General features: G+C 53.8%; 1 protein-coding gene and 1 pseudogene across 4 annotated transcripts in view; one reads left to right on the top strand and one right to left on the bottom strand.

Moving 5' to 3' along the window:
• Nucleotides 1-20,136, bottom strand: part of LOC140611110 (uncharacterized) — a 32,000-nt gene extending 11,864 nt beyond the window's left edge. The window contains exons 1-4 of one of the 4 annotated variants that reach the window (XM_072787921.1): nucleotides 19,911-20,136; nucleotides 13,292-13,402; nucleotides 10,258-11,620; nucleotides 9,432-9,563 (exon numbers count right to left, since the gene is read on the bottom strand). In XM_072787921.1, the coding sequence (XP_072644022.1) occupies nucleotides 9,432-9,563; nucleotides 10,258-10,770 (645 nt within the window). In that variant the 5' untranslated portion in view covers nucleotides 10,771-11,620; nucleotides 13,292-13,402; nucleotides 19,911-20,136. Of the gene's footprint in view, nucleotides 1-110; nucleotides 275-9,431; nucleotides 9,564-10,257; nucleotides 11,621-13,291; nucleotides 13,403-19,910 lie in introns of those variants that run through there. The other 3 variants (XM_072787922.1, XM_072787923.1, XM_072787924.1) reach the window with 3 other exon arrangements.
• Nucleotides 20,137-21,689: 1,553 nt separating this feature from the next.
• Nucleotides 21,690-22,289, top strand: LOC140611388 (U1 small nuclear ribonucleoprotein C-like; annotated as a pseudogene).
• Nucleotides 22,290-22,566: the final 277 nt, after the last annotated feature.

Raw genomic sequence — 22,566 nt, 5'->3', positions numbered from 1 at the left:
CAGAGTCACAACGGCCTTTATGGGGAACGTCCGATCTCGATGTGCCCCAACTTGCTTTATGGATAACTACGTCAGGTAGTCATGACTCTGAAACCCCGAACGCGACACACCTCTTAATCGGCACCTCAAGACTTGCAAACACGTCCAGGCGTCTCCGGGGGCCTCACGAAAGCCTGTTTGGAACTTAACTGAGGCAAAGCACTGACTGGGCACAAACGGCTTCTGAAGCGTCGCCTCCACGGGCCGGGCCTCGGGGCTCCTGCCGGGCTGGGCCCCCCACCGTCCTCTGGCCCCGGCCTGCTCCCTCCTCACCTCAGCCCATTAAGCCCCGGCCCCCGTAGAGACCCACGGTCTAAAGCCCCCGCAGCCCCCGAGGCCCCCGACCCCGCTGGCCCACGGCTTCCCGGGCTCTGCGAGCGAGTGGCACCGGCTGACGGCCCGCGCGTGGGGTGACCCTGACCCCGGAGGGACACAGACCCCGAACTTCTGGAAAGACTCTACAACACTGGCTGGAAATCGCCCCTGAGCAACTACAGTGGCTCCTGCGGACGCGGGGAGGACCCAGAGCCCAGGCGTCCCCCCAACGGCCCAAGGGCCCGCGGGGCTGGCAGCCGCCTCCGGCTTGTCGGGCCTCCCAGGGACCCGGGGTCTCTCCGCCCCAGTGGAACCTCCGCACACCGGGTCACGGGCTCGGGCTCCTTCTTTTACTTCCAAGCCCCGGAGGGACCGGGAGGGCAGCCACGGCCTAGGCGGCTGCGCGGCCGACGGGCTCACACCCCCAGGCGGCCCTGGCGCTCCGCGTCTGCCAACCGAGGCCCCTCGAGCCCGACGCCTCCAGCTGCCACTAGGGCTGCGGAGAGCAGGCACATCTGCCAGACGACGGTCACCAGCTTGGCCCCCAGGCGCCGGCGCCCTGCCCCCGGCCAGGCCCGATCCCTCGCCCCCAGCCGGGCTCCCCCAAACCCCCGCCGACCGCGTGGGGGAACCTGTCAGGCGGGGAAGCGGGTCTGCGGCCCCGGCGGCCTGGACCTCCCCGCTGGAGGCCACCCCCTGCCCCGGGGGCTCCCACCGCGGCCTCCCCCTGAACCTCGGCAGGTCCGTGTCCTGATGTCCAGGCCCGGGCAGGGACGCCGTTCCCACGGAGCCCCCGCACCCCGATCCACTCATCGCACTCGTTCCTCACAAAGGGTCACGCGGGAGCTTCATTCTCCCAGGAGGGGAAGGTCACTGCACAACTGGACAAAAGGGACTGAAAATACCTAACGGGGGATGAAAGGCCCCTTGGACACTCTCATCTGCTCCAGCCCTGATGGCCATGGAGTCCCGCCGCCCACCGCCTGCCTCAACGGGATCCCCCGCCCCCTCTCCGGGGAAGTCCTCCCCTGACATTGGCAGGATCCACGGCGTCCCATGAACACTCGGGATAATCCCTCAAAGCTCTGCCAGGAATTAATCAATTCCCCGGAAATAAAGAGGCCGCAAAGGCATCAAGCCCATAAAGGAAGATGACAAGCCTCAGAGGCTTCTGGTCCCATGACACGGGCACCAACCCTGTAACGCCCCCCACCCGTGAGAAAACCCAAAGCCTGGCACCCTGCTCTTCCCAACTCCCACACGCTACTGACATCCCTTCCCACCGAAGGAACAAACTTTCCACGTAAAGAAACCACGCAGCACGTTTCTCGTGGTCCGGTTGGCAAGACGGCCGGCTTGCTTTGCTTTCATTTGGAAGGAACAGAACTGGGGATCCCTGGGGGGCTCAGCGGTGGCGCATCTGCCCTCAGCCCAGAGCGTGACTCCAGGGTCCTGAGATTGAGTCCCACGTCCCCGTAGGGAGCCTGCTTCTCCCTCTGCCTGTGTCTGCCTCTCTCAGTCTCTCATGGATAAATAAACAAAAATCTTAAGAAAAAAAGGAAAGAAAGGAAAGGAAAGGAAAGGAAAGGAAAGGAAAGGAAAGGAAAGGAAAGGAAAGGAAAGGAAAGGAAAGGAAAGGAAAGGAAAGGAAAGGAAAGGAAAGGAAAGGAAAGGAAAGGAGGAAGGAAGGAAGGAAGGAAGGAAGGAAGGAAGGAAGGAAGGAAGGAAGAAAGAAAGAAAGAAAGAAAGAAAGAGGAAAGAAAGAAGAAAGAGAGGGATCCCTGGGTGGCGCAGCGGTTTGGCGCTTGCCTTTGGCCCAGAGCGTGATCCTGGAAACCCGGGATCGAATCCCACATCGGGCTCCCTGCATGGAGCCTGCTTCTCCCTCTGCCTATGTCTCTGACTCTCTCTCTCTCTCTGTGTGTGACTATCATAAATAAATAAAAATTTAAAAAAAGAAAAAAAAAAAAAAGAAACTAAGAGCTGGTTCTTGGTTTTAAAAAAAAAAAAAAAAGAAAGAAGAAAGAGAAAAGAAAAGAAAGAAAAAAGAAAAGAAAAAGAAAAAGAAAAAAAAGAAAAAGAAAAAGAAAAAGAAAAAGAAAAAGAACAGAACTACACGTGGACATTCAGGCCCAGGGCTGCACAGTCGTCCTGATTTCCGGAGTCGTAACAGGCCACCTGGGATGGGAAGTCCGTGCAGGGTCTACTTTGCTGTAACACCTGGATGAGGCTCTTCTCTGCCCCCCTCAGGCCCCTTCCCAGGAACACAGAATCCACCTGTTACGTCTGTTTGCCCTCACAGGCCAGCAAGTCTCCAAAGAAAACCTGCAGGTTGTTCTCAACCTCAGGATCCGTACACAGGGCGTCTCACCCGGGAACAGGCCCCAAGTGGGGCCGCGTGAGACCCCTCGGGACCGCGTACGGCCCACAGCTCACCTCCCACTCCCCGCACGACCCGCGGGAAGCGCCTCCCACAGACGCAGGATCCCTGGGCTAGGGGTAGCTCCTATTTCAAACCTGAAAACGGTGGGGGCCCCAGGCTGGCTCAGTCGGCGTGCACGGGCTCAGGGACCACTTACACACACACACACACACACACACACACACACACGCAGAAAGACAAGGATGAAATGAAATAAATAAAAGTTGAAAAGGGTACACAGGGGGATCCCTGGGTGGCTCAGCGGTTTGGCACCTGCCTTTGGCCCAGGGTGCGATCCTGGGGTCCCGGGGTCGAGTCCCACGTGGGAATCCCTGCATGGAGCCTGCTTCTCCCTCTGCCTGTGTCTCTGCCTCTCTCTCTCTCTCTCTATGTCTATCATGAATAAATAAATAAAATCAAAAAAAAAAAAAAAGAAAGAAAGAAAGAAAGAAAGAAAGAAAGAAAGAAAGAAAGAAAGAAAGAAAGAAAGAAAGAAAGAAAAAGGTACATGGTGTGCTGGGCCCGTGACGGCAAGGCCCGGGAAGTTACCGAGCGGCGCTTTCCGTTGGCTACTTCGGCTCAACACGCTGTGTCCTCTGCCCCGACTCTGGCCTTTGTCCCTCGGCACGTGTGAAACTACAAATGTTCAAGCGGAGAGTCACGCCTGTCGGGGAGCTCACGACCTTGAATGTGATGGAGACAATGAGGTGCCCTCCCTTCCAGTGGGGATCACGTAAAAATGTCTCCTCTGTCCCAAATTTATTAGATGTCTTATTTTAAGTGACCTCTGGCACGAGGACGGTTCCTGGTTCCAGATTTGACCACCTGGAGGCCCAAAAAAAAACGTTTTGCTGATATTTCTTCAATAAAAGAACAGAATGGATGGGACCCCTGGGTGGCTCAGTGGTTGGGCATCTGCCTTCGGCCCAGGGCGTGATCCCCGGGTCCTGGGATCGAGTCCCGCATCGGGCTCTCACTCCCTTGGCCTGTGTCTCTGCCTCTCTCTCTGTATCTCTCATGAATAAATAAATAAAATATTGTTTAAAAATAGAAAAAGAAAAAGAAAAAGAAAAGAAGGGGCGCCTGGGAGGCTCAGTGGGTTGACCATCCCAACTACTGGTTTCAGCTCAGGTCATGACTTCAGGGTCATGAGCTCGAGCCCCAGGTCAGGATCTGTGCTGAGCATGGAGCTCACTCACAATTCTCTGTCTCCCTCTCCACAGCCCCTCCCCACGCCCCCACGCTCACATGTTACCCCCCCCCCACCAAAAAAACTGAAACCCTGCCCTAGGAAACCACAGGCAGACACCTGTCTTCATCCAAAGGGATGTTTTCCCCAAATGATATTTTACAAAATTGATAAGAGATACCCAACAACCGGCTCCAGATAGAGGCAAAGAGTATTGCAATCTAGTCCTCCGCAGCCCAGTGAAGAAGTGTGTTTTGGACCAAATTAACAATCCTGCCCCACCAGAGATCCCAGAGTTCCCTCCACTCATCTCGGGACGTGCGTGAACCCACCCACCGGAACAACCCAGCCGTGTTCTTTTTCTTTTTTCCCCCGGCCGTGTTCAGTAACAGTACTAGTGCAGAAATGTTAACGAGGCCACAGAGTGCCCAGCTCCCGGTCCCAGCCGTCTACATAAACGGGGTCCCACCTCTTGTGTGGACAGGACACTGTGGTCACCATTTGTGTGTCTTCTCACGGGACAGAAGCCTTCGTGTAGACAGTCCAGGGCCTGTCCTGCGGCTGCAATTCTCTGAGATGGTGCCCACCTGGCGAGCAGCTCTCACCCCTCAGGGTGACCAGAGCACCCATGTCACCAGCCAGGTGATTCAACAGGCCCATTCCATTTGGCCGGGCTTACACCATCACTTCGCGAACCATCCACAACCCCCGGGCTGAGGGAAGCTCTCACGGCACTGCTGATACTCAACTGACACGCTCCATAGAGACACACACACTCCCCGCCCCCCTACACACACATAGACCACGTCTGACAGCCCTGCTGTAGGTCCTTCTACATCTACACCCCCCGCCCTCCAGGACCCCCACACGCCCACCACCGAGATGTCACAGGGCATCCGATGCAGGACCCCGGCCTCCTCTGACCCTCAGGGGACAAAAGGAGACAAACTTCAATACTGGGAAAGACCGATCGCTTCTACTGCAAACAGCCACGCTGGGGAGAGCGGCGTGCACAGCGCCCGGCCCGGGAGGACCGCATCGCACCCACCAACCTGCACATTTCGTCCCTGAAAAGCCACCTCCGGCCTCTCCCTAGCTGGGCGGGCCCCCGTGTCGCCACCCTCCAGGGAGGAGGCCCTGGGATGCACCTGCTGCATCTAGACTCGCGGCGAACCCTGGGGGGCCCTGCACACCCTGTGCAGACGGGACAGCGACGACATCCCGGGGCGGCAGCAGATGACACCTGAGCCACAGGCTTCCTGAGACGTGGGGCCCCGGCCTGGGCTGCTCCTCACTGCGCCTCCTTCTCTCCTTCCCGGACAGACACGCTCCTCGTCTGCCTGTGCAAGACCCAGCGGGAGGGGGAGCCTCTTCCGGGGCCCTGGCCTTTCGGGAACAGGCTCATCGGGATCCCAGGACAAAGTGATCATTCCCTTGCCTTTTCTCAAGTGTCAGAGGGCTCTGAGATCACAGTCTTCCCTCACCTGAGCTACTAGCTGACGCTGGCTTTGTACCCAAACTCACGGTGTCTCAACACACAACCTTACAGGCTGTCTTACTGGGTAACATGAATTTGGTTCCAAACAGTTCTTCCAAGAAAAATAGTTTCAAAACAGGTTGGAAGTTGTGCTACTTTGGCAAACACGTCACCAGCTAAGCCCGTGTCCTCACCTGCCCCGTCTCCGCCCAAAGCCCTGGCCTCATTCTCTCCCCGAGCTCCTGCAGGATCCCCTCTCCCGCTCTCCTGCCGCCCGGAGCAGGGACCTCCAGGAGCCACACAGGACTCCGGGTTTGCCCACAGGGAGGACGTCCTCCCCCACGTTGGAACAGGTGCCAGTCAACATTTCCACTGGCTGCCTTCAGGCCGGGGGTCCTGGACTAGAACGGTCACACGATCCGGAATTCTGTTCCTCTGGTCTCGTATTTTGTTGCCTGTGAATTTGTGAAACGATGCACCTAACGTGTAGGGGCTCTGCATCTCACGCTCCTGGCGAACACGGAGGGAGGGCAGGTGCCCGCGAGTCTCTCCCTCCGGTCCTTCCTTGTTACCCAGGTGCGGCCTTACCTGGCTTCCACGGCTCTGCACGTTCCCTGCAACAGAAGACATGACGACCAGGAGAGGGCCTTCCTGGCGCTGAGGGACAAGCCCACCAGTACCGCAGACCTGCCTCTCCCTCAGAGATGCTCCAAGGAAAGATGTTGGTCCAATGAAGGAAATGAAGAACTTCACACAAAGTTCTCTGGGGTGGAGTGGGAGGCCAGCGGGGGGGCCCTCCTGCCCTGCCCTGGCCCTCACTGGGGGGCCCCGCAGGAAGCCCAGCACCCTGCAGGTCCACACTACTCTCCCTGGGACTCCACTGCCCCAGCGGGAGGGAGCCAGCCTCCACCTCCCTCCACCGCCCACCACCGTCCAGCCACTGAGGAGCCCCTGGGCTTCCACCTGTCGGTTTCCTCCAAGACCTTTGTGTTTCCACAGCCACCCTGGCTCCTCCTTTCCCCTGTAAAAGAGCCTTCCCCCCCTTCCAGAAATTGCCTCTGGTTTTGTGACCTCACACTCCACAATGGCAATTCTCTGCTATTCTAGAACAAATTTGGTTTTGATGGTAAAATAACCAACAGTTTTCATTTTAAAGTTACCAGTGATTGGAAGGTTGGCAGTAACAGTGAAGGATGGACAGATACCCTGATGGAAAACAGCGGAAAGCACGGACACCTCCCCCTGCGCTGATTCTGGCAAGTGGATCTACGCACAGCAGGTGCTCCGGGGCAGGGGCAGAGAGGGTGACGCTTGGACTCAGGGGCCGGGAGGACTGGCTGTCTACAGGGAAACAGGGGGTCCTCTCCCTTGGCAACTTTACGGGCAACAACCGATCCTGGGGATTTATTTCACTGTCGTGGAAACAAGCAGAACACACAAGGAGGAGGTTCCAGCAGGTGTGTTTATGCCTGAGCCATGGAAGGGTTCTCTCAGGGAACAAAAGAAGGGTGATCAACACAGGAAGACACAGGGAAGGCCAAGTGTATTAAACACGTGGAGAGTCCATCCACGCAGACTCGCAGGCTACAGGGGACAACACGCTGGAAACTCTTCCACAGGGATCCCTGGGTGGCGCAGCAGTTTGGCGCCTGCCTTTGGCCCAGGGCATGATCCTGGAGACCCGGAATCGAATCCCACATCGGGCTCCCAGTGCATGGAGCCTGCTTCTCCCTCTGACTATGTCTCTGCCTCTCTCTCTCTCTCTCTCTCTCTCTGTGACTATCATAAATAAATAAAAATTAAAAAAAAAAAAAAAAGAAAAGAAACTCTTCCACAGGAGGCGGAACCCCACCCGTGAGGATGCTCCGCCCTAGTGGGGATCAGAGGAGCCCACGGAGGACCCCAAGGGGATCCCGCGTCCCGCCCTCCAGCTGGAGATGAAGCTGCATAACCCGCAGTGCCCGAGGGCCAGGCATCGGCCCACGTGAGATTCACACATCACATCCGTGTTTCTCTATAAATTTTAACTTCCCTTGATCTACGATATGCAATTTTCTGCAGGTGTAAATAATTCATACAGGTTTACACCCAGAGACCAAACAAGACCGACGCAGCATGCTGACAACCCCAAAGCATGGACTTGGGACCTCGGGCCCATGAGGCCCAGGAGGGAAGAGCTCACGGGGTGACCCGAGTCCAGGGCACCTGCCCAGCGACACAGACCAGGGCTGAGCAACCACACAGCAGCCATGACGTCCGCAGGGACACTGCCGACATTCACCGGCATCTTCAACAGGGCACAGTCAGGTGACACTGCCTGGTGGTGGACACGTGTCCAGCAGCCATCAGGAAGGGGCAGGACACGGGTCACCTTGGGGGCAGCACACGGGTAGATGCTAACACACGAGAATTCAAAGAGCCGAGTCCTGCAAATGTGGCCACATGACAAAAGTCGTATCACCCACACTGGGCTCACTGGGCAGCAGGAGCAGCAGCAAGTGGGAGCCAGCACAGGTCAGCCCCGGCTGCGCCCACACAGCACCAGAAACCCCAGGGTGGGGGTCAAGGCCTGTCCCATCACGGGGGCCAGCTCTCTCCGCTGACACTGGCCAGGGTGGCTGCTGCCAGGGAAGGGGGAGGGGACCCTGAGCCCCCGGGGAACGGTTCTGCAGCTCCATGCACTCCGCCCCCCCTCAGTGTGGAAACGGCCCCTCCTCCAGGACCCCAATTCTCACCAGGGAGGAAACCCTCAGACTTAGGTGCTGACCCTTAGAGGCTCGTGCTCATCAGCCCTTCCCACGGCGCTTGAGCCCAGGGGGCCCCCTCAGCCTGACCTTCACAGACGGCCCCAGTTTGCACAGATCCCCCCTGACTCCACCAACTCTGTGGCTGATGCCAGGACCAGCCGGGAGGGAGCAGCCCCAGGACAGTCCCAGGGCAGCCCCAGATCACCCCACGCTGCAGGGGAGCACGACCCCCCGGCCCCAGGGGCAGCCTGTCCGCAGCCCTGGGAGCACCTGCCTCCAGCACCTGCGTCCCTGCACCAGGACCAAGCCGCTGACCCACGGCGTGAAGCACAAGGTGCAGAATCGCTGTCCCCCACTTCCCCCACTCCCCACTCCTCCACCCCGGGCTCAAAGAAGCAGGGAGGGAGGCTCGGGGTACGCTGATGGTTTAAATAAATGGGAAATGTTTATCCTTTACAGAAAACAGTTAGTTGTTGACTTTACCGTCGTGGTAACAAATCATAGGTCAGAACTGACCACGTTCAGTTCACAGAACGTCCACGATCTCCATCCGACCTTCAGCAATTAACCGGAGGGAGACAGGATCGCCCAGTGTCCCAGCGCTGTCCCCGTGTGAACACTCACTAGGATTTGGAGGAATCCTTTCATCCATGAGTCCACCCGCCCGGCATGAAGGTGCGGACTCCTGCACATGCCCGACCCTCGTGCACAGGGACAGTGTCAGTACCGGGACACCTGCCCCCCACGCCCCGGGCACATCCCCTGGAGAAGCCCCAGAGCCACACAGTCAGCAGGAGGAGGGCAGACCTGACGCCCTCCGCCCTCCACCCCGAGGGGAAGAGGGGAGGCAGGAAGGGGTCGGTCACGCTCCACCTCCACCTGCTGAGGCCCAGGCTGGCCCGGGAGGCAGCTGGACGGGGACCAGGCTGCCACCGGGGGCGGGGGGCCTGCGGGTCCCCCCCGAGCCTGTGCTGCTGGGCACACAGCAGGCGAGCGGCCCGTGGGCCTGGACAACAGCAGGCTGCAGAGAGGGCCCGGCCCCGGCCGAGGCACGACCCCCAGGGAGGCGGCCCGTCCCCACCAGGGCCGCACCCCGACCCCCAGATCCGCGCCGGCTCCTCTGCTTGCCTCTCTTGGTCACCGACTCCCCCAGGCCTCCGGCCTCCCCACGGCCCCGACTTTGTCTCCCCATCGCCACCCGGTTGGAGCAGGTGCTCGGATGCAGAACGCGCCACTGCCCACCTGAGCAAAGGAAGCTCGGAGCACAGGGAGGCCACTCCTGCCAAACCTCCTTTCCGTCACTGCTCCTCCTGAGGAAAAGCCCTGTTTCTGCTGGACCGGAGGTGCCGGGAGCCTGGGGCCCGAGCAGCAGTCCTGGGAATGGCAAAAACGGAGACAGCCGACCCAAAATGGACTCCTGCGTACCAGGCTCCTTGTCACCAAACCCAGAATTCGCCTGACTGCAGTTTCGGCCTCTCCCAGAAATGGAATGTGACACCAGCCCGTCGGGAGTGAGCTGGTCAGGAGCGCCCAGGTCCTGCGGCTGCTAGACCCCAGCCACCCCTGCCGCGGGGACGGAAGGGGACCTGTCACAACCGGCCCACTTTCTGTCTCACAGTCTCCTGCTCCCACTCCTGGTGCCTGTGAAAGTCTTTCATTTTGTGCAGCTCCTCCGAGCTCCTTCCTGCCCGCGAGATGGCACGCTGCCCGGCTCGTGAATCACTGAATAGAGCCCATTACTCAGCTGGATTTTGTTTTCTAGCAGGAACAAGGTGTCCTTAACCACGTACGGATGGGACTGTGTCAGGGGGAGGGAGGGGCCCCCCTCCGCCGCCCCCCCGGGGCCCGGAGCCCCTGCCCGCCTGCCCCGGGGTCCCCCCACCGTCTCTGGGATCCCCACCCAGGGGAGGACCCGGCGCGGCCCCGGGGGGGGGGGACAGGGCGCTGCGATCCCACCCGCAGCCGAGGGCACAGATCGGGTCAAGACCCCCCACCCCGGGGCGGGACCGCCTCCTCCAGCAGGTCCCGGCCGGTTTCCAGCAGCCCCTTCCCGAACCCGCGCACTCACCATCTCGCGTCCCGCTCGGGGCTGTCCCTGCGACCCGGGCCGCCGAGACCGAGGAGGACGGGACACCCGCGGCCGCGCGAGGCAGGTGCGCACGGGCGCCGGGGCGGCAGCGGAGCGATGGACACGCGGCTGGAGCGCGCCCTTCCCCGCCCTGATTGGACGGCGCTCCGGGCCTCTGCGCCCTGATTGGACGGCGCTCCGAGCCTCTGCGTCTGATTGGCTCGTCTTCCGGGCACCGCCCCCGGAGCGCGGGCGTGCGGTTAACCACCGTGGGCTTCCGCGCCTCGGCCCCGCCCCTGCCGCCCCTGATTGGACAATCCCCAAGGCTCCGCCCCCTGCCTGCTGAGTGACAAGCCGTTCGGACACACGTGGCCGACTGGCCTGGGCTCGGAGCAGATCCGGCTCCCAGCGCTCGGATCTCCGGCCACCTGCGTCTGACTCCCCGACCGTGAAGTCCTGACTCAGTTTCCCCGCGGAGCTCCCCTTGCTGAGAGCTTGGACCGAAGCAGACATACCGGAGTGGCTGATGAGCCCTAGGGTCAAGGGTTAGCGTGGGGGCAAGGTCAGGGCGTATCTGTGCCTTTTGTTTAAGAACAAAGATCCTCAACAATGACGTCACTGCGTGCTGGGAGAGGTCAGTGGGTTTTGACCTGTGACCTTACACAGCTGGAGGCCCTGACCTCGCTCCCGTTGTTCCCACCTCTGGGGCTTGAGGTTAGCAACCTCGCCCCAACCTTGGGGATTTTGCACCACTACCACCACCTTCCTATCCACCACCCTGTCCCCGGAAGTGGGACCCTAGCTCTGCAGCCAGTTGTAGGACCCCCACTCAGCACAGCTGCAGTGTGAAGTGTTAGAATCCTCAGATGTTAAAAAATAATAATAATAAAATTAAATTAAAAAAAGAATCCTCAGATGTGCACTGTCCTCTTCACAGTCAAGGCCGCAAGACTACAAAAGCTTTTATTTGGGATCTTAGGCATTAGGATCTGGGAGGCACAGAGTCAAAATCCAGTGTGCTCCAAATTGCTAGCAAGGAGTGCAAGCTTATAAAGGCGAAAAATACACAGTTACATAAGTTGTTTTGAAAGAATTATGATTGGTGCTGGCAGAGTTTGAACTGACTGTCTAATCCGTGATTGGCTATTGCGCTAACAGGCATTACATTATCTCTATTTCAGTCCCCAGTAGGAAGATGTGTTCCAGGAGGTGGTCCCACTGCAAAAGACAAAAGTCAAAAGTTCATGGTGTTCTGAAAATTGAAACAGGAGATGTGCATAAACCTTGCTTCCTCAATGTCCTTCCGACTTTCTTTTGAGTGACTCTTTTAGAGATGCCTTCATTTTCAATCTTCCTTCACACCCTACAAGGAAATGTTTTTAGATGTTTCTGAGTGTATCTCTAGAGAATTTTGTAATATAAAAGGCTGTGATATCCTGAAAGCAATTGAATTCCTATTTTAACTGATTTAAAAGCAATAAAAGCTGAAATAAATTTATGTTGGACCTAAAACTCTCAATCCACCTGGAGCAGCATTTAATATGACTGCTAATTTCAAAAATCTCTCCCCCACCCTCCTCCAGTTTTGGATAGAGAAGCATAACCTCCAGTAGCTACTGACCATTTTACTCACAAACATAATTATAAAAATTAATTTTCTCTGTTTTTCAAAAAAGGTCTTACTTTCATAAAAATAAGTGTTTGGGGGAGCTAACAAAATTCATCTCAGTAAATTTGAATTTGTAATTGGCTTTATTTAATGATTCATGAATCAGGCGACATCGCATCTTAGCAGATGGAAAGGAGCTCCAAGGAGCTCTGCGCCCTGATTGGGAATGGTAAAACGGAGACAGCCATTTTTAGAGGCAGAAGGGGATGGGAAAAGGAAGTTTCTAGCAATGACTGGATTGTTTCAGGCAAGGTCACCTTCCTTTGAGGAAAGGGGGGTCTACCCAGCAGGTTATCCCACTGGTGCTGACCAGGCAATCACAGGCTGACTGGTGAAGTTCACATTCCTCACAGAGGCCAAATCCACAATTAGGTTAGGTGTCAAGTCTCCATGTGCTGATGTGTGACTTAGCACAAGTGACTCCATTTGGGACGTGTTGTTTCTTGTGTGTGTGTATTGTTTTTGTTGTTTCTTCTTTAACAAGAAGAATATATTTGAGAATGGTTTCCTATTCAGAAAAGTGACTTTCAATTAAAAATAAATTACTTTTAAAAAAATTACTTTTGAGGGCCCCCCCGGGGGGTTCAGTCCATTAAGCCTCTGCCTTTGACTCAGTTCATGATTCCAGGGTCCTGGGATTGAGCCCCACATCATACTTTCTGCTCAGTGGCAAGTCTGCTTCTCCCTCTCCCTCTGCAATCTCTCTGGCTCTCAGGCTCTCTCAAATAAATAAACAAAATCTTTAAAAAATAAATCACTTTTGAATTATAACTACCTAAAAATCTTTTCTTTGTATGCATTAATAATGAGTGTCATGTATAAAAAAATTCAGCCTGAGATTTAGAAATCTAAGACTTTAGTCAGTCTTAGGTAGCATGTCCTTCAGCAACTGCTTTCCTGTACATCTGTTCAGTGTTTGTGTAAAAAGGAACAAGTTCACCTACCTGTGTTGTTTTATTTCCTATGTTCTAAAAAAGTAACAAGGTGTACACATTGCAATACAATTTGCTTTTTTGGTTCAATTAAAAATAAATCCTACAGCTTCTCACTTTAATTGGTGACTTTCATAATCTTCCTAAGGGGATGTAAAATGATAGAAGTTCATGAACCAGTTCTCTCTACTTATACGCTGGGCTTATTTCCAAACTTCTGCTACTCAAATATTGCTTTCTGTTGGGGCAATATGATTGAAAACAAAACCTCCTGCCAACCCAGAAAACCCCTCTCAAAGCTAGGAGAAAACAATTTCTGAATCAGCACTAAACCAGAATGTGACATGCGTCACAGGCAATCCTCTAAGAGACTGTAAAGACAGAAAGACATCTCTCCCACTTACACGGCCAAGCAAGGCCAGTGGTGACATACCTGTTCTCAAGATGAGTGTTAACCAGTCCTCACATGACAAAAATCAACAATCGTGTATCCTCCATCCACCCAGTAACTGGGTGGCCATCCGTATTAGTTATAATTGGCTTTCTGCAAAGAAAAAGAACAAACTTCTCTTACCTTTATGGCAGTAGGTAGTTTTGGAACCGATGCATCTCGAAGTGATAGCTCCCAACAAAGACTCCTGGTGGTAAAGCAGGCAGCCTTCCTTAGCTTTTATAGAGGTTTATATAACATTTCAAAGGACAGAGAAAGGGTTTATAAACACAAGTTCTCTAAAGAAAATGCTCTTAAAAAAAGAAAAGAAAAGAAAATGGAGGGGATCCCTGGGTGGCGCAGCGGTTTAGCGCCTGCTTTTGGCCCAGGGCGCGATCCTGGAGACCCGGGATCGAATCCCATGTCGGGCTCCCAGTGCATGGAGCTTGCTTCTCCCTCTGCCTATGTCTCTGCCTCTCTCTCTCTCTATCATAAATAAATAAAAATTTAAAAGAAAAGAAAATGGAGAGAGAAATGTGTTTCCTTATTTTCAACAGGGAGAATGAAAGCTCTTCGTCTGATCTGATTTGGCCTTACACCTATACACAGTAAATTTCAAAGGATCCCGCCATAAAAGTCGTGAGAACCTCTTCCAAACTCAGCGTAAAATCAAAGCTGGGGTGTCTGGGTGGCTCAGTCTGTTGACATTCTGCTTTTGGCTCAGGTCATGATCTCAGGGTCCTGGGATCGAGCCCCATGTTGGGCTCCCTGCCCCGTGGGGGAGTCTGCTTCTCCCTCTCCCCTCTGCTCTTCCCCCAGCTTGTGCTCCCTCTCTCTCTCTCTCTCAAATAAATAAAATATTTTTTTTAAAAACTAGGCATTAAGGAGGGCACGTGATGTGATGAGCCCTGGGTATCATATGCAGCTGATGAATTACTGAACTCTACATCTGAAACTAATGATGTTCTGTATGTTGGCTAATTGAATTCAAAACAACTGGGAGATGCTCACATCACGTGGGAAAATAAATATTTGAAAACTGTACAGTTCATGCTTTAAAAAGTCTTTAAATTTGTATTGTGAAGCACATAGTATTCGGGGGGGAAATGCACTGAATGTTTCATGCTAAGTTTATTTTTTTAATTTTTTAAGATTTTATTGATTTATTCATGAGAGACACAGAGAGAGGCAGAGACACAGGCAGAGGGAGAAGCAGGGGTACTTGCTCCCAGGACCCTGGGGCCACACCCTGAGCTGAGGGCAGAGCTCAACCCCTGAGCCAACCAGGTGCCCCCTCATGCTAAGTTTAGTAATTTTAAGTTAAAAAAAAAAAAAACCTATGTGACATTTAAGGAATAAACAATAAAGGCGACTAAACCCAGGCACCCACATTCATGAACAGGCTGTTCATCTCTTGGGGTGCCCCCCTCTCCTGACTCGTCACCTCTGGCCTCTGGAGGTGATCACCACCCTGAATTATGTCTTGCTCTTCATCACTTTACCAGCTATTATTTGTAACTAAATGTTTGGTTTAATTCTGTCTCTTCTAAAATTTCAGAAAATGGGTATTCCTGGAATTACACTGATAAGCCGCTTTTGTAGGGTGTATATCTGTGTTTTCTTACAAGGCTCTGGTCGACCGAGTGGGGTTCCCACCATCCCCTAGTGTTTCTTGTGGATGAAACCACAGGCGAACAGATGTGGAGTTGCGATTTTGCTCAAATTACTCCCTAACATATTAATTATCTCGTGACCCATCTGGTGTTCGCAAAGCAAGTGCTCCAGCAGAGCTGACTCTGCATATTTATTACTTACATTGAATTGTTTTAAAGTCAAAACCGAAGACAATATAGCATCCCTTAATACTTCCAGTGCGTTGGGACTGGCTCAGTCGGGCATGGGACTCTTGATCTTGGGATTGTGAGTTTGAGCTCCACGTGGGGTGTAGAGATTACTTTAAAAAATTTTTAAAGATTTATTTATTTATTTATTCATGATAGACATAGAGCGAGAGAGAGAGAGGCAGAGACACAGGAGGAGGGAGAAGCAGGCTCCATGCCGGGAGCCCGACGTGGGATTCGATCCCGGGTCTCCAGGATCGCGCCCTGGGCCAAAGGCAGGCGCTAAACCACTGAGCAACCCAGGGATCCCCTTAAAAAAATTTTAATAATAAATTTAAAAATACAAAATAAATACTTCTAATGTGTTATTTTAGACAAAAAAAATCTACATAGAGAACCCTTCATTTTCACCATTATCAAAATTATCATTCCTTTATATCTAGTCTGTGTCTATATTTACTTCAATTATCCCCAAAATGTTCTTTGTAGATGGTTGTCCTAACCAAGATCCAACACAAGCCATATGTTGCATGGCTTCTTGTTTTATGTTGTATTACACACCAAAACTGATTTTATTTTGGGGGTGTGCGGATCTATAAACTTTAGTATTAGTATAGTGTTATGGAAATGAGTTGTGTCTCACCTTCTATTTATTTATTTTTTTAAGATTTATTTATTTATGATAGACATAGAGAGAGAGAGAGAGAGAGAGAGAGAGAGAGGCAGAGACACAGAAGGAGGGAGAAGCAGGCTCCATGCCGGGAGCCTGATGTGGGGCTCGATCCCGGGACTCCAGGATCGCACCCTGGGCCAAAGGCAGGCATCAAACCGCTGCGCCACCCAGGGATCCCCTCACCTTCTATTTATTTGTGAAAGTCCTGACCTCCAGGACCTCAGAAGGTGACCGTACTTGGAGACGAGGTCTTTAAAGATAATGAAGGTACAATGAAGTCACAGAAGAGCCCTACGCCCATCTGACCCGTGTCCTTCTAAGAAGAGATTAGAGGGGCACCTGGGTCGCCCAGTCGGTTCAGCATCTGCCTTCGGCTCAGATCAGGATCTCAGGGTCCTGGGATCGAGTCCGCTTCTCCCTCTCCCTGCCCCCCACTCGTGCTCTGTCTCACTATCTCCCTCTCTAAAATAAAATAAATAAAATCTTTAGAAAAGAAAAGAAGAGGGGATCCCTGGGTGGCGCAGTGGTTTAGCATCTGCCTTTGGCCCAGGGCGCGATCCTGGAGACCTGGGATCGAATCCCACGTCGGGCTCCCGGTACATGGAGCCTGCTTCTCCCTCTGCCTGTGTCTCTGCCTCTCTCTCTCTCTCTCTCTCTCTCTCTCTCTGTGACTATCATAAATAAATAAAAAATAAAAATAAATTTAAAAAAGAAAAAAAAGAAAAGAAAAGAAGAGATTAGAACACTCACACTCAGAGGGACGGCCCAGTGAGCACCCAGGGAGAAGACAGCCGTCCACACACCAAGGAGAGCGGCCTCTGAAGCAACAATCCTGCCAACACCTTGACCCCAGACCTCCAGCCTTTGGGACGGCGAGGACATAAATGTGCTGTTTCAGCCCCCCAGCCTGTGGAGTCCTGTGACGGCAGCCCAAGAAGAAGAATATGTAAGTAATCCAGACCGTGCTTTTAAAAAAACGAAACAGGGCTCCTGCTGGCTCCATTGGTAGAGCATGAGACTCTTGATTTGGGGTCATGAATCCAGGCCTGATGTGAGGCATACAGCTTATATAATTTTTTTTTAAGATTTTACTCATTTATTCATGAGAGACACTAAGAGAGAGAGAGTCAGAGACACAGACAGAGGAGAAGCAGGCTCCCTGTGGGGAGCCCAATGTGAGACTTGATCCAGGGTCTCCAGGATCATGCCCTGGGCCACAGGCAGGTGCTAGACTGCTGAACCACCCAGGGATCCCCCTATAGATTTTTTTAATCAATCTCGGGGCCCCTGGGGGGCTCAGTGGTTAAGCGTCTGCCTTCAGCTCAGGGCATGACCCTGGGGTCCTGGGATCGAGTCCCACATCGGGCTCCCCGCAGGGAGCCTATTTCTCCCTCTGCCTATGTCTCTGCCTCTCTCTCTGCATGTCTCTCATGAATAAATAAATAAAATCTTAAAAAAAAAAAAAAAAAAGGTGGGCAGAGTGGGCAAGCTGTTTCCTGCCCTTGGAATTGGTGACCCTTGATGGGCTGTGCCTCCAGAGTCAGGAGGCCCTATATGTCCAAGCATCAGAAGACAGAAAATAAAAAGGCATGAAGATACATGGGTGAGGACGTGGAGAAGTTGGGACGGCTGCCGGCTGGTGAGAATGTCGGGTGGTTCCTCAAGCAGTCAGAGGTAACATGACCCTGTGACCCAGGGACCCCATCCATAGGTACACACCCACAGGAGCTGGAAAGGATCTTCAAATAGATGCTGTTCGTCACTGATCATCACAGCGCAAGTCACAAGCTGAAGCTCAATAAGGGGACACGCACAACGTGGCCACCACTCATGGGAACGCCACTCGGCCTCGAACAGGAGCCCAGGCCCCAACGCTGTTCCCACCAACAAAGCCCCCCAGCCCAAAGCCCCCTCCCCGAGGGACCGGGCACAGCTCCTGCTTGTCCCCCACCCCCAAGCCTTGGAATCATTCACACAAGCCAATCTCATCCCACTCCAGGAACCAGCGCCACCACCGTGTCACTCAAAGCCTTCCTCCCGCAGCCCCCGTGGTTCACTCTGTCCCCCAGTGCGTCCCCCAAGTGGCCTATGGTGTCTGCTCCCCCAGGCTGTGAGTCTACATGACGAATTAATGGCTTTGAGTCTCATCTGCCCATTGTTGGATGCCAAGTGTTGGTTGTCCCCGTAACCTTGGGGTGAGGGTCCCCAATGGGTCAAGGGGAGGCTATTAGAACAGATGGTGTCTCACATGGAGAGGGGCACGATGCCCTTTATTGCTTTGGACCAGCCAACTCTGTCCACACACGCATGAGACTACTGGTCACCCTCGTGCCCTCAGCCCAGGGAGAGTGGAGCAGGACCCGGCATTAAAGTGGAAAGCAGGGATCCCTGGGTGGCGCAGCGGTTTAGCGCCTGCCTTTGGCCCGGGGCGCGATCCTGGAGACCCGGGATCGAATCCCATGTCGGGCTCCCGGTGCATGGAGCCTGCTTCTGTCTCTGCCTGTCTCTCTCTCTCTCTCTCTCTCTGATATGACTATCATAAATAAATAAAAAATTTTTAATAAATAAAGTGGAAAGCAGGGCCGCCTGGGTGGCTCAGTCCCTTGAGCCTCCGACTCTTGATTTCTGCTCAGATCATGATCTCGGGGTCACGGAATTGAACCCCGCTTGGGGCTCCACGCCAAGGATGGAGCCTGCTTTGAATTGTCTCCCTCTCCCTCTGCAGCTCCTCCCCCCTAAAAATAATAAAAATCATTTAAAAATAAGTTTTTTAAGGTGGAAAACACTGTCACCACACAGAGAGGAAAGGAACCAGCCAGCCCACATACAAAGATGCAGGACACTCAGTCCTCATCCGAACTCAATGCATCAGGGGTTGCGGCGTCCTTAAAACAGGAGCTTCAGGAGGGACCTCTGGGGGGATGAGCGGCTGTGTGTCCTGATGTGGCTGGCGGCTGCACAGACCCACACGTGAGGTAAAATGGCACAGAACTCTACACACACGCGCGCACACACACGTGCAGGTAAAGCTGCTGAAATCTGAACGAGGCCTTGGGGTTCGTAGCAACGTCGCTCTCCCGGTTTTGATATGGCGCTAAAGCTGTGTCCCAGGTCACCGCCTGGGGTGATGGACAGGGGACAGGAGGCCTCTCTGTACTACTGCAACGTCCGATTTTTTTAAAAAGTGATTTTAAGGGACACCTGGGTGGCTCAGTTGGTTAAGCATCTGCCTTTGGTTCAGGTCAAGATCCTGGGCCCTGGGGTCCTGGGGTCCTGGGTTCCTGGGGCCCAGCCCTGCATGGGGCTCCCTGCTCAGCCAGGAGTCTGCTTCTCCCTCCCTCTGCCCACCCCACTGCTCATGCTTGTGCTCTCTCTCTCTGAAATAAAATCTAAAAAAAAATAATAATAATCAATGGCGTCAGCCAGCACACACTTCTTTTCCCCACACGTGGAGGTGCAAAGGTGAGGTCATCGGGCAGCGGGCCCGGGAGCTACTGCAGGTGCAGGCCCGGGCCGGGTGCAGCCTGTGCCTGGGACCCTCCGGCCTGCTTGGGGCTGCCTGCAGCCCAGGTGCAGTAAGAGGCCAGGGAGCTGGGGCGGGGGGGGGGGAACCCGGGTAGGGGGGACCCGCAGGTCGTCTCCCAGGAAGTGGGGCGCCGCAGCCATCAGATGCAAGGAGAGGCGGGGCGGCGCTTTGTTCCCGGAGGCCCCGCTGCCCTGAGCGCAAGGGCGGCTCGGCTTGGAAGGACGCAGCGGGTGGCCGCGAGGGCGTCTGCTCTGCAGCCGGGGGCACACCTGTGAGGACGCAGAATTCTCCTTCTCAGCACAGGCCCCGAATCACACCATTCGCACTGGCTGGTGAGGGGAGCACCGGTGACCCAGGCCAGCAGCAAGGTGCCAGCAGGCTGGGGACCCCAGGATCCACCTCCACTGGGGGGGGGCTCCCAGGGGGGGTGCCCCCTGCATCCCCTTGCACCCAGAGGGACCCCAGGTCACCGGAGGTGACCCTCGGGGTCACACAGAGGGGCTGTGGCCTCTGCCAATGCGCACCCTTGTCCCAAGGGGTGTGCGGTGACCCCAGCTCTCGTTGCTGGGGCCCCCAGCGCACCTGCTAACAGGAGAGGACCGGTGGCTGCGGGTCTCCACCCGGCTGTTCGTGGGGACGCCCCGGGCCTTGAACCCCGCCTGCGCTCTGGAGCGAGGCTCCCCGGCGCTGGGCTTCCAGGGGGCTCCATCACCCGCAGGCCTGTCCCAGGTGGCTGTCGGATCACCGTTTCCTCCTGACTTCTCTTCCAAACACTCCTGCAGACTGAGGAACGGTTTACTTGTGGGAATGTTCCAGAAAGCAACGTTTGAGTTAGGTTTATGGAGCTGACAAAAGATGGCACGCAGGCCAAATCCAACCCACTGCCTCCATGGGTGGAAGTTTTGCCAGGCCCTTCCCCAGGGCCGCCTGCTCTGATTTCAGGGGCAGTGGCAGAGCCAAGTAGCTGCCCAGAGGACACACGGCAGCAGGCCAGAAAGAGTTGCCAACTGGCCTTTGCCAGAAAAAGTTTGTGTCCTTTTCCCCCAATTCATACTTTGCATGGACTTTTCTCCTGAGACACAAAAGGTCTTGAACAAAAGCCATTTCTCCTACATTTCTCTCCTGCTCCTTTGCTTCTTCCCTAACTTTGGGTACCGACTTCTCCAACAGCAAAGGACAAGATTCACCCCTTTGTGAGTCTTAACATTTGCATGCCACCCAACATCTTCTCTCCCAGAATATCCTGTTTAGAAGTTGGCTTCTTGATTTTTTTTTTTTCTAAGCAAAGTCTGCGCACAATGTGGGCTTCAAACTCATGACCCTGAGATCAAGAGACACATGTTCCGCTGACTGAACCGGCCAGGAGCCCCTGGCTCTTTGAGTTTAAGTTGTTTCCTCCACTCCAAAATAAAGTGGACAAAAAATATATATATTTAATGTCGTAGAAAAAAGATACAATACTTAACAATAAAAAAGACCAAAACATAAAATCCCAGGATCCTAAGATCGAGCCCCACATCAGGCTCCCTGCTCAGCAGGGGGCCTGCTTCTCCCTCTCCCTCTGCTGCTCCCCCTGCGTGTATACTCTCTCTCTCCCTCAAATAAATAAAATCGTTTAAAATAAACAAAAATGAAAAGACCAAAACAGGGGTGTCTGGATGGCTCAGTAAGTTGACTGTCCAACTCTTGGTTTCAACTCAGATCATGATCTCAGGGTCCTGGGATTGAGCCCCATATCAGGCTCCCCACTCAGGGGGGCTCCTGCTTGAGCTTCTCTCCTTCTGCTTCTCCCTCTGCTCGTTCTATCACTCTCTCTAAAATAAGTATTTTTCCTTTTTCCATTTAAAAAATAAAATAAAAAGATCAAAAAAATGAAAAATGGGCAACACATTTTAATAGGTATTTCTCCTAAGAAGACATACACATTGCTAATAAGCAGATGAAGAAATGCTCAACACCATTATTCATTAGGGAAATATAAAATTATAACAACACGCTGCTTCACACCCACTGCAACAGGGATGATCAAAAAGACTGAGGATAAAAAAAAAAAAAAAAAAGAAAAAGAAAAGAAAGACTGATGATAACAGTGCTGACCAGGACAGGGAGAAGTTGGAGCACTTTGTATACGGCTGCTGTGAATGTATAAATGGTGCAACCCCTTGGGACACAGTTCTGCAGCTCCACAGAAGGTCAGACATGGGGTTACCACATGACCCAGCAATTCCACCCCCAGATATACGCCCACCAGAATCACAAGCCAGGACCCAGGAGGAAGGAAAACATTTCTGCACAAAAACTTGTTCATGTCGTCATTTCCGGGCGGCGCGGGACAGAGTGGCCAACGGCCTGCAGAGCAACATGCCTAAGTTTTATTGTGACTAGTGTGACACATACCTCACCCATGACTCTCCATCTGTGAGAAAGACACTGCAGTGGTAGGAAACACAGAGAATGTGGAAGACTGCTGTCAGAAATGGATGGGAGAGCAGGCTCAGAGCCTGATCCACAAAACAACCGCTGCATCTCAACCAGGAAAGGTACCTCCTACTCCATTCTGGGCTCCTCCTCCTGCAGGGGCAATGATCCCACCTCCCCCCAGTCTCCCGGGTCCTCCTCGCCTTGGTATGATGCCAGCCCCCCATATGGGGAGCCCTCCCATGATGCCAATGATGGGCTCTCCTCCTCCTGGGATGATGCCAGTGGGACCTGCTCCTGGAATGAGGCCACCTATGGGAGGCCACATGCCAATGATGCCTGGGCCCCCAATGATGAGACCTCCTGCCCGTCCCATGATGGTGCCCACTCGGCCAGGAATGACTCGACCAGACAGATAAGGAGAGACAGGAACCTCTTTATATTCATTTTATATTACTTGTTCTACTTCACCAGGAGATCACGGTGCTGTGACTCTGGGTGTTTTCTAACAGCATGACAAGGAAGACTTGCTTCCCCTTCCTATCAAAGAGAGAATAGTTTTTGCAGGGGAGTAGTGGAACAAAAAAAAGGGAGGGCAATTTTCATTTGTATTGTGAAATGTGAAAATAAAATTGTCGGGATCCCTGGGTGGCACAGCGGTTTGGCGCCTGCCTTTGGCCTGGGGCACGATCCTGGAGACCCGGGATCGAATCCCACGTCGGGCTCTCGGTGCTTGGAGCCTGCTTCTCCCTCTGCCTGTGTCTCTGCCTCTCTCTCTCTCTCTCTGTGACTATCATAAATAAATAAAAATTTAAAAATA

This window comes from Canis lupus, chromosome 19 (genome assembly GCF_048164855.1).
Source record: "Canis lupus baileyi chromosome 19, mCanLup2.hap1, whole genome shotgun sequence".
Taxonomy (NCBI): Eukaryota; Metazoa; Chordata; class Mammalia; order Carnivora; family Canidae; genus Canis; species Canis lupus.
Note: the sequence above shows the minus strand (reverse complement) of the source record. Positions and strands in the feature narration are given on the sequence as shown.